This window comes from Apium graveolens, chromosome 2 (assembly GCF_009905375.1).
Source record: "Apium graveolens cultivar Ventura chromosome 2, ASM990537v1, whole genome shotgun sequence".
Taxonomy (NCBI): domain Eukaryota; kingdom Viridiplantae; phylum Streptophyta; class Magnoliopsida; order Apiales; family Apiaceae; genus Apium; species Apium graveolens.
Genome location: NC_133648.1, coordinates 15,510,507 through 15,522,984, shown reverse-complemented (window position 1 = coordinate 15,522,984; position 12,478 = coordinate 15,510,507). Strand labels below are relative to the sequence as shown.

At 32.2% G+C, this 12,478-nt stretch overlaps 1 protein-coding gene across 1 annotated transcript; it reads right to left on the bottom strand.

Moving 5' to 3' along the window:
• Positions 1 to 877: 877 nt before the first annotated feature.
• LOC141707018 (zinc finger CCCH domain-containing protein 3-like) lies at positions 878 to 5,808 on the bottom strand. The gene is made up of 7 exons (XM_074509975.1): positions 5,411 to 5,808; positions 5,058 to 5,242; positions 4,625 to 4,678; positions 3,878 to 3,994; positions 3,241 to 3,531; positions 1,588 to 1,830; positions 878 to 1,471 (listed from the first exon to the last, which is right to left on the bottom strand). The coding sequence occupies exons 1-7, from the start codon at positions 5,484 to 5,486 to the stop codon at positions 1,136 to 1,138; spliced, it is 1,302 nt and encodes a 433-aa protein (XP_074366076.1). The 5' UTR covers positions 5,487 to 5,808; the 3' UTR covers positions 878 to 1,135.
• Positions 5,809 to 12,478: the final 6,670 nt, after the last annotated feature.

The following is a 12,478-nucleotide window of genomic DNA, read 5'->3' as shown; positions in this document are numbered from 1 at the left end:
TAAATAAATAGTAGTTTATATCCGCTAAACAACTAAATTCTTAAACTAGTTATCCTATTAAACTATGACCCCATGTTATCGTATTATTTTTATTATAACTTCATAATTATTATATATATTTATATAAATATTTTAAAATTATAATGTAAAAAGATAAATAAATTTTTTAAATAAAAACGGGAATCCATGCCTCGGACTAGATTTAAGCCAGTAAAAATAAGAGTTATTTGCAAAATGCATCCCCGTGATTTGGCCAAAATGCATTTTTTTACCTATACTTTAGATAACTGCACTTTGCATCCCCTTACTATTTCGGCGCGACAAATTGCACCATTTTCGTTAAATTTGTTAAAATTCTCAGGGGCATTTTAGGAAATTAAAATATTTAATTATAATTAGATCATTATTTAAGTTTTTTGACCCTCTAAATGATACTTTTCGAAAAAATTTAAAGAACGAAAATTATAGAGAACGGAAAAATCTTTTCAAAACAATAACATTCAAAATTATCAAAAAATTTACGAAGCCAAAATTAAATAAAATATATACTTATTGAATTTATTAAAAATAATTATAAAAAAAATATTTCAATTTTGAACCTTTTTATTTCGAGAAGATCTTTTTATTCTCTACAACTTTCGTTCTTTAAATTTTTTCAGAATGTATCGTTTAGAGGGTTATAAACCTTAAATAAAGATCTGAAAATAATTTAATATTTACATTTCTTAAAATATCCCTGAAAATTTTAACAAAATTAATGAAAAGGGTGCAATTTGTCGCGCCGAAATAGTAAGGGGATGCAAAGTGCAGTTATCTAAAGTATAGGTAAAAAAATGCATTTTGGCCAAACCACGCATTTTGCAAATAACTCTAAAAATAATTATCAAACATGTAAGATTGTCATGCAACAGTTTCTTTGCCATTATTAACAGAAACACATCCAGTATTGACACTAATAATCTCCTAGCCACAGGTAGCTCCCAACAAAAATTTAAGCTGGGGAGCTAACTGGGGTTCAACAGGCAGTTAGGCACAAGTTATAAACTTAACCATTCATTTAATTTCGGTAACACATACAAAAACAAAAATTCCTCAGCAATCAAGAATTGCAAAACAAAAAGTATGCGTAAAATTCTTAATCTGAGTGACCTTCTGGAACTTCAGCTTCAGCTAAGGGAGACCTATCCTGTTCAGGAGAATCTTCTGGGGCCTTAGCACTTGACTGCTTGTCAGTTGAAGCTTCTTGTTTTGTCGTACAGTTAGAAATTTTTGGGGTTTTCGAAGGAGGTGTCTCCGGTGCATCAATTGCTGGAGAATTTTGCTGATAAGAAAAGTTTGTTGGATGTGTAGATAAAGCAGACATATTTGAACCATAATTATATGAATATCCCGGCAAAGGGTGATCGTATCTACAAGTGGGGCCAAACTTGCAAAGCCCGTACATACTGTAATATGAACATACAGCTTGCCCCTACGAACAAACAAACAAAAAAAATGCCAATGTCAATCGTTAATGTCAAGATCGACAAGAACAGCAAATTGAATGCTGATTTTAAATTTGCAAGCGAGTTTTAACTTTTAACTTACAGGTCTCAGGGGGAGGCCAAGTGGGCCTATAGAACCAGCTGCTAGTTGGGCAATCTTTTCTCTCGGGTGATGGTACTTGCAGTCCCGTCCATATTTGCAGCTTCCATTATTCATAAAGTACCGGCATTCTGGTTGATCAGGTCTCTCGGGCAGATGAGAAACTCCTGAATATGAAAAAGGTATCTGTGCGCTGTATCCTGACTGACCATAAACATTGGTAGGTGGTGCAGGGCTCATGCTACTCTGATGAAGGGACAGAAAATCGTATTAAAGTAAAACAGAGAAGAAATATATTAGCTCTGTGAAACTTTAATTACGATGAAGCATTTACGACTAAATTACAAAACATATAGAGAAGCACTGGTGCTCTGAAGTGAATTGAAATATAACAATTTCATCCTTCATGGACAGTTCTGATAAAATTAAGAGTTAATCAGATCAATATGTATATGACACATGGCTCTCTGTTCATAAACTTCATCAGAACACGATACATACAAGTAAAAATGAATGAAATGAAGAGGTCTTCGAAATAGTAACACCTATAGCAGGACTGCATAGTCAGGGAATGCATTCGATGAATGCGATTGCCAAATCAAACTGAATCATTGACAAAACAAATTGTTCTAAATACAGAGTTCACTTCTCATATTGTTGACTCATTATAAACTCATTGCCTAAAACAGCAGAACACTCAAGATTCATGTAATTTATTACAAACAAATAAACAATTAAGTCCGCAAAGATCACCATTTTTTAGCAGACTAGTAACACGAAAACATCTCGATTCTAGGAATAGGCAATGAAAGTACTACTACGATAACCAATTATAAACAATTATAATCAAGATCAGCAGTTATAAGCCCTAACATGTATAAACATTAATAAGCAAGATCAGCAATCAAACATGCTCGCAATCCATTATACTGTTTAGCTTATATCTTCCATCCACGGCCCCGTGGTAGCGGGTAAAAGAGATGCACCTCTAATGTAGTTATGTACTTGAAACAAATGAAAGAGTTAAATAGCATTTTAGCTAAACAAAGTTTTGTGATAGGTATGTTAAGTATTAGACGAACTCCAAAGAGTATAATTAAGCTTTGTCGGTCCTCCTCAATAAAGAGGACCCCATAGGTTTTAGTACTGCATAAGAAGGTGAATAAAATATTTGTACATGCAGAACAAAGGAACATAAACCTGCCTATACATTATATATGCCTTTCAGAGTTTTACTAAATGGTAGGATAACAGATAACTAATCCTATTACTTACGGACACACAAGAGTATTAAAGTCCAATATCATACAGCAGCAAATAATAAAATTCTTGAGGTGCAGGAGGCAGTTGATTTAACTCAAAACTTGACCAACGAGCCTCGTTATTTAATCAGTGGGAGAATCAGATACATAAATGAGATAGGAATGACTTCATAAAAGTTTTACCGTGTTATGAATCTTACATCTGATTATAGAGCAGTAGAAACAGAAGAAACAACGAGCAAACAGGACAGGACCATTACAACAATTTAAACTACAGCTCTTGAATGAATGTAAATACCACAATGTCCAAAGGGAGAGCAAGTGCATAAATGAACATAAAAAAATCACAATAAAGCATAAGAGCCAGCAGTTACCACAAGTGACTCTTACTAACCATGTAAGTGTTCCATTCTGCTGTAGAAACCATCCCTTGAGAGGGAGAATAAATAACTGGCACGTAGGTCTGCTGACCTCCTGAATGAGGCGGAGCAGACAAGTATGTTGTTTTGGGTAACGACCATGCAGGAAGTCCACCTCCATAAGACAGGCCAGATGAAGCTGTAGATCCATAATGAGATGGTCCGCTAACAGAAACGGCAGGATCCGGTTGAGGATGATGAAATTTGCACGCAATTCCAAACTTACAAGCTCCGGTGCGCATGTAATAAGAGCATGGCTTCTCATCCTAGATAACTCCGATAAGATATTTAAAATTCAAACCCTTTAGCTTAAACATCAAGGATGAACAAGATATTTCCTTTTTGAGGCAACTACTACTGATTAAATGCTTTACTAGAAAGACCTTAAATTGCAAGTTACTGATTCGGAGGTTTTCACTGCAAACACAAAATAGAAGTCCTAGTTGGACTGCTGTTTTTAAAGGGAGCAAGTATTTTGCAGCACTTGGTCTAAGTTTCTTTGTTTTGTTAAGGTGGCTACAAATTGTCATATGTTACTTAAAACAAAAACTCAAATTTCTAGTTTATATCTGAAAATCTTGATGACTTGCGAAGAGAAGTAAGGATAATCACCTGACGCATTGGAAGTCCTAAAGTGTTCAGTATAACTGGTCCAGCACCATTCCTATCCAGTCTATGATGGTACTTGCATGATGATCCATATTTGCACATACCTGTCTTCAAGAAATACTGCAACAGGCAAGCATCAAATGAAATGTAGCATAAGAGCATATGCACCAATGCATAAAATTAATTGATACGTTAGACGGATTGATGGATTGGCGGAGTTTAATAATGCGGCAGTTTTTTATTAGGCCATCAATAAATTTGAAGTCCATCAATCCATTAGCTACTCCATCAAAAAGATGGAGTCATTGACGGATTGATGGAGTACAAACACATGCTGCATCAAAAAAGTCCATCAGTTCATTGATTCGCTAGACAAATCAATCTTTTTTAGGATAACTGCTGCATAAAAAAATAGCAAAATAGTTAAATTTTTTCTATACAGTAATAAACTCCATCAAGTGAATTGATGAATTAACAGAGTTCAATGTGTGGGGATGCTCTAAGATAATTGCTCCTCTCAGCTAAGGACATAATACTGAAACTTATTTAATCCAAAATGTTACCTGAATATATGAAATTAAGAACTCTACTCTTAAGAGATTGGGCTAATTTAATCATCCCATAGACTATAATCACACCGAGCACCTCCACTCCAAAAAGTAAAAAGATATAACAGACATATATGGGACATTCACATAATAAAATAATAAAATAATAAAACACAACTTTAAGATGGTCAAGAAATTTTACCTCACAGTCTGGCTGTCCAACTCTCTGAGGAAACTCACCTCCATATTGACCAATCTAAAAAAATAAATTGCAGCACTAACAATATAAATATATAATACTCAAACAGAATAGAGAATGTTCTAAAAACTGTAATGGACCACCCACATACAACGACTAAAATCCTAGCATTTTATACTATCATTAGTCTTAGTCCTTAGACCTCTATAGTCAAACTTTATATACACAGGTCAGGTTCAAAGGAGAACCACAACAAGACCAAACCAGAAATAGACCGTGTTACTTGGCATCCGGTCGACCTGAACTCTGATACCATGTTAAAGAACGCGTTACTCCAAAATCTCACGAAGGCTTAATAGGATCATATTCTAACAAACAAGTTCTCATTTGAACATTAACCCATATATAAAATGAAAAATAAATATAGAAAAAGAACCTGTGGGGGTAGGTTAGGAGGATGATTAAATCGACAAGTAGCACCATAACCACACATTCGGGTCCTCAAATAGTATATGCAATCAGGTTCACCGGGACGATCCGGAAAAATACTTACATCATTATCACCACCACCATTACCATCCTCTTTCTCACCACTCTCAGCTCTCACTTTCCTTACAGCTTCTGCAGTTACATGTAATAACACACAAACAATCACCACAAACAAATAAAAAAAACACAAACAATTATATAAATGTCGGTAAAATTGTTGATCACATTACAGAAACATCAGAAACTCACGATCACAAAAGAATAAAAAAACATAAAATATAAAAAGATCAAAAAAAATACCTTGAATATGATCAAGAGATGTATCAGATGAATTGGAAACACCAACATTCCTCGTAACCTGCCGATTATCAGACATCGATGTACAACAACAGCAGGTAATAAATTATTTATGTGTGTGTTTTAGTGCGTGTAATATAAAAAATCTGGGAAGAAGAGAGAAGTTGTGAAACGTGTGTGTGTTTGAGTTTTGTAATGAAAGTAACAGGTGAAGACAAGGAAAGTATAGGTGATCTACATGTGTGTAGAGAAAAAAGTGGTGAGGTGTGTTTGTTTACAAGAGAAAAGGAATGATGAAGGAAGGAAAGTAGGGAAGATCGATCAAATCAAAAGTATGGTAATAATAAACAAAGACAGGCTTTATGTTTCTACCAATACTCAACCACACTTTCCCCTCTCGTGTCATCTCATCAAATGGTGAGAGCATCCTCGATTCCTAGTATTTTTAATCTCCATACATGAATTATTGTTATTTTCTAAAAATTAAATTTAATTTAATATTTTTTCAGTTTCAATTTTTTGTTCATCTTCTTTTTACACGCATTTAGGGTATAATAAAATATGATTTACATTTATTTTTCTTAAAAAAATATTAAATAAAAAATTAAATTCTAAATTTCTATTTAAAAAACAAGAAATTAAAGTTAATATCATAACATTAACTTTAATATATTCATATAAATAAATGATAATAATAAATTTATAATAAAAGTAATAAATAATTAGAAATAAGTTGTGTTTGTATTTTATGATGATAAGAATACTTTCTAATATTTTAGCAATTTAGTAATTTAGTAAATATAAAATATTATTTATTTTTATTTTTAATAATCAAAATGGGAAATAATCGTTGAATCAAATTATATTTCGTTTCAATTATTATATTATAGTATGAATATAGATAAAAATTTGATCATTTCTGTTTTTTTAGCTTTTTGTTGGATTTTCTTCACCGCGGATTGCGTTTTAAATCTCCATAGTCAGCTAATTATCAGATAGATTTAATAACATTAAAAATATGCCCCACTCTTGTATGAATATTTAATTATTTTGTCTGCGGTAAGTAGACAACTGTGTCCTCGGCGTAGTTGATCGCATCGCATGGTGTGGCTTGTGAGGATCGTATCGCCATTTGACTCATAATCATTTGGTTGCGGTGTCGAAATCTATAATCTATTAACTATTATATGATAGTAGGGAATTTGCTGAGCAATTTTAATTATAAATACTCTAATTAATATTTATAATTTATTTATTTTACTCTAATTAATATTCATAAATTATTTATTTTAATCATAAATATTCACTTATGATGATCAAATATGCTCTCAACGTTATATTTTTCTCATTCATACTAATTTAATATTCATAGATTTATCTTGTCAACAAATTTAAGATCTCCTAACACTGAAAATAAATCATATCTTATAATATTTTAATTTATTACTGTTAATTAACCAATCGCACTAAAATCTTAAGGTGATAGAGGAAGACCCGAACATGATTTTATATTTTTTAACACTCCCCCTGAATCGTACGATACGTTTCGTTACAATTGATAACAACAAATACAACAATTCCAATTCTCATACCAATAACAAATACTTAAATTAATTAAATGGGGGTGGGAGGACTCGAACCCGAGTCCCTCCCTACACTGAGCTCTGATCCCATGTTAAGTAACTAGTCGCACTAAAACCTTAAGGTGGTAGAGGAATGCCCGATAAGATCTTATACTCTTTAACACTCCTCCTCAATCATAAGACATTTTTCGTTATGATTGACAACAACAAATACAATCAATATTGAAATCAATACCAACAATAAATATTTAAATTAAATAAATGGGGTGGGAGGACCCGAACCCGAGTCCCTCCCTAAACCGAGCTTTGATACCATGTTAAGTAACCAATTGCACTAAAATCTTAAGATGGTAGAGGAAGACCCGAATAAGATCTTATACTCTTTAATAATTACTATATTCACATATTTTCCTATCATTCCCCCCCCCCAATATTTAAATCAAGAGTTCGCCAAAATAAATAAATAACGAAATCGCCCGCTTCAATCAACCACTTGAATCAGTTTTCTCGTTCTGAATCGTACGCTTTAATCAACCACTTAATTCCGTTTTCTCGTTCTGAAACGTTTGCTTTAATCAACCACTTGAATCTGTTAACTCTTTCAGATCAGATCTTCATCCCCATATTCGTCATCTTGTCCTAGTCGTAATCTCTATCACGATTATTACAATAATCTTCTTTTTGTTGTCGTTGGATTGACGTAGTATTTTTTAAAAAATTCACCATCATTATCGATGGTCGTCGTCGTTTCTAATCGATAAACGGTCGTTGTTCGTTTTATTGTCTCTGATCGAGAAACGATTATTAGGTCGTATTCACTGCTTTCATTCAAAAAGCAATCATCATACGTCGCTATTTTTTCTTTGTCTCACCCCACAAACTCTCGTAGTGTTTTTTTCTCCTACTCGCAAACTCTTGCTAGGATAACATATGATCATGATATTATGATAAAACATGCTCTGATGTTATACTTTTCTTATTGATAACAATTTAATATATATATATATATATATTACAAGATCTGGTCAACAAATTTAAGATCTCTTAACAATGGAAATAAATCATATCTTATAATATTTTAATTTATTATCATCCACATATTTTCCTATCACATTATTACATAATTAATACTTTTATTTATATTAACTCATTATTATATACTAGCAAATTTTGATCATTAATACTTTCACTAATATTTATTAAATATATTTTTAATATCTACGTAATAACTAACATGCATACAATATATTTTAACATGAATATTTATATATAACTCAATATCATTATTATATAGTTACTCCATCAGTCCCACCCAATTGTTATCGTTTCTGAAAGAGTGTGCGACACACATTTTAAGATGAATATAAAGTATAGTTCTATATATATTTTTTTAAATTTTTTTTTTTCTGAATAAAAATAGAATGTCTAAACTTTTATTCAGAAAAAGAAAATTTTAAAAAAAATATTATAGAACTATATTTTTTATTCATTTTAAAATGTGTATCAGACACTCTCTTAGAAATGATAACAATTGGGAGGGACGTAGGGAGTATTCTGTAGCAGACATATATGTTACATACATACATACATACATACACGTGCACATAGTAATATTTTAGTTAATGGTTGATTTTAATGTATAAAATTAAATTGTACTTATCTTTGACTTTGGTTTAAATTCTAAAAAACAAAAATTCATACATCATTATTTATCAAAATAATAATATTAAAAATTGAATTATAAATGATTGGTAAAATTATATTATAATTAATAATTTAAACTTACTAAAACATCCTAAAAGACTTAATTTGAATTAGATATATGTTATATAATATGTTTATTTATATATCTATAATAGTAATAATAATAATAATAATAATAATAACAACAACAACAACACCACCAACAACAACAATAATAGTAATAATAATAATAATAATAATAATAATAATAATAATAATAATTTACAACCATTACAAATGAGAAACGAGTTTACAAAATCATTACCAAATCACGTTATTTTATGGTTGTCGGATTGTTAAATCCCGGATGGAGATGACCGGAATGCCGAGCAAATATGGAAACTAAGTGTTGTGTCAATCCTATTAGCGTATTTTTGTGTCACTCAAATCTCGACATCGAATCAATTTTCATATGGGAACATGAATAACATATTATATTCATAGGCTAAATAGGATCATATATAATTTTGATACATTAGAGCTAACAACATACACATGAAATACAGAGTGTTTACTCCATAAGTTGGTAACCATGTACATATGGTAGTGAAACTCACATTCATTCCAATAAATTTGTGTATATTTATCATTTAAGTTTTCAAACTATCCAACAAAGATACGTGTACGATATCGTGTTAAAAATAATAACACCAACCGAAGATGGTGGAAAACTAATGTTGTTAATTGAGATTTGAATTAACTCAATTCATTTAATAACTCATAACGACAAGTTACCAAGTATAAATATAAATATGGACAATAAAGAGAATAGAGGATAAATTACTAGAAGTGGAGAGAGATCGTTAGAGGCGGTTATAACGAATAAAGAAGAAATGGTTGAGTTTGAGAGGACAGATGAGTACATATTTATGTGTATATTAATATAAAATAAATACACTACCATGCATATATATTGGGTCAAGGGATACCCAAAACTGGGTATATCTGTGGCGCCCCAAAATCCGGGGTCAAGAATCTCGGAGACCACGTTATCTAAACTACTACAACCACACAACTTACACCCCAATATATAAATACTCACGCTTCACGACCCCACACTTATCACACACACACACACTTACAGGTTATTGTCTTGAAAACGAACCATTCATAACTAGAGTAAATTCAACCATCAAGTGATAATTATTACAACCCAAAAGTGGTTAAGTCTTACCGGGGAGTAACCTTTAAGTAAGGCTGGTCCGCCGACCAAATATACGCTTCTTATTTATTACCTGACATAAGTCATATATATAAATAAGCCGAACTAAAAACAACTGAAAACTAATCCAACTTATTCGAACTACCTCTGATACAGCACCAAACAATCTACGGAACAGCTGGTCATTTCCTACCCGTTTCCTGGCTGCGGTTCTCATGACAGGCATCTTGATTCACTGTTGTGTTGTGTCAATTTAAGAAAACAAGTGTGAGCTATAATGCCCAGCATAATAAAGTACAGTATGAAAATGACTATATGATAACCTACGTAAAACATCATATATGATAATTATGTTTTATTCGAAAATAGTTTTCCCTTGGTGATACACACCTTCTTATGAAAACAGTTCTTTAGGGGATTTTATTATCCTGCGAATACCTTAATAGGAAACCCAGCACCTAGGCTTGGGTTACGGTATTACATCACAATTCCAATTGGAAGAAATTAGGACACTCGTTGGAGCCACCGTATACGATGATCAGTCGTAATACGATAATAGTAACCTTTTCTACTAGTAGAAGGACGACACCTTCGTATCCCGGTTATCACCCTTGCCGCATCCGGGCTACGTGTCCCATTTTTGGGAATACACATACTTCACAAGTTCCTGAGTACACAGAGTACCTTCGCCTGCGGTACCTTTGGTAGTCCATCTAGCACACATAGTACCAGAGTCTACCCCTCCCTTGTCCTTTAGAAGAATTCTATCAATCTCGAGAGCTCGAACCATATCGAAGTTCCCCAAGCATTTTGCTTGTTGATAGAAACAGCTTATCCCACTAAGATATAAGTGTATATATGTATATACGTACTTCCGAGATTTTCGGAGGAAGTACTAAGGATGTGAGTTGACCGTTGTCAACAAATAATTAAATAAGGGGAAAAGTTTCTCCTTAAAACTATATTCAAAATATTAAATAAGTCGGGATAATATTCACCGACGATCTGAAATTATTCGAATGATGTTCCAAAATCAGGAAGTATATTTTAAATCAGGATCTATGATTTTTAAATCAATAATAAAACCTTTATGAATAATAATTAATTAAATAATAATCGATGAACAAATAAACCTCGAATGAGTTTACTCTCTAAAAAAATATTTAAAATAATATTCCTCAACTAGTTTATGTCTACGTAGTTAATAATCTTTAATGTTTAATCAGGTTTGAAATAAATAATCGTTGGAGTATACTACTCCCATAATAAAGGATTAGGTATAAGTATTTATTATTCGAACAATAAAATATAGTTGAGAGAATATGATCGTTGGGAAATCGTTTTAATAAAAGTTCGAGGTATTTTAATGTTTCATAGGTGGACGTTGAGTCCCTTTAAAACGTACTACTATAGACTTATAATCGTCCTATAATATCACCGGAATGACTCCCGGGTTTTCGTCTTAAAATCTCGACCGACTCTCGGTCTTATATAATACGTCATGCTTAAAGGGGAATTAACATTTCACGATATATACTTATTGTACAACATCGCTACATTATGCGAAAATTCAACAACTACGTATCATGGCAAACTTGGTATTTATACAATGATAATAAAATAATTCTTTCACAACACAACAGTAAATGGATTTGGGTTCGTAAATTTTCCTGGGTATCTCGAGGTGGAGGATGCTCTAAATTCTGCTCGGAAATCTATAACCATAAACACAACTCGCTTTGTTAGGTTCCGTTCTAATTTACGGTGACTCGTACTCATGTGCTACTTATTATGCACCCTCTCAACTTGTATTACCCTTAATATTCCTTTAAGTCATTATTCACATCATGGTCGCTTTATTTTTCTAAGTATCTTAGGTTCATTTTCATTTTCGTCATCGGCTCCGCTTATGAATTCTACGTTTTCTAATCGCGCGGCCTCGGCTCCGATATTTTTATAAAACTGAAAAATCATTATTTTCACTTGAAATTTTTATGACAGTTAGGAAACTCAAAATGTTACTCTCTGTAAAAAGTTCATGATTTATGAACACGTATAAGTCGACCCTTTATATTTTCAAAGTTCATTATTCGTAGCAATTTTTGTCGCGTAAATCATTTTTAGTAAAACGACCATAACTTTTGATCCGTAAATCGGAATCAAGCGATTCAAGCGCCTAAACGATCCTTATAACATTGTCTATCATAAACAAGGGTTATTTTTCAAGAAACTACAGTTTACATCTCCGGGACTTTCTGCAGAAACTTAAAGTTACGATTTGTTGGTTTTAACGGAATTACGTTTACGATCGGGGTTTCGTTTACGCCCTAACTCTTAACACATCCACCAAAAATCATCATTTCATTATCAACAGACAAACTCCCCTCAAGAACATCATGTTCTTGAGGTAACAACAATCAACCTTAAATCTACTTAACTAAATATCAAGATTTCATCACTACCACTTCTAAAACTAGGTTTATAACTACATACTAAATGGATCTTGAAAATGAATCTTAGATAAAGTTGGGCCAAAGATTTTTACCTTTCTTGAAAGCTTGAGATGTGTTCTTGAGGATGGTG

Coding starts and splice junctions, on each gene's coding strand:
- LOC141707018 (XM_074509975.1), bottom strand. CDS start 5,486: ATGTCTGATAATCGGCAGGTTACGAGGAATGTTGGTGTTTCCAATTCA. Junction 5,243..5,410: donor ATCTCTTGATCATATTCAAG/GTATTTTTTTTG, acceptor ATGTAACTGCAG/AAGCTGTAAGGAAAGTGAGA. Junction 1,831..3,240: donor CAGAATGGAACACTTACATG/GTTAGTAAGAGT, acceptor TCCCTTCATCAG/AGTAGCATGAGCCCTGCACC.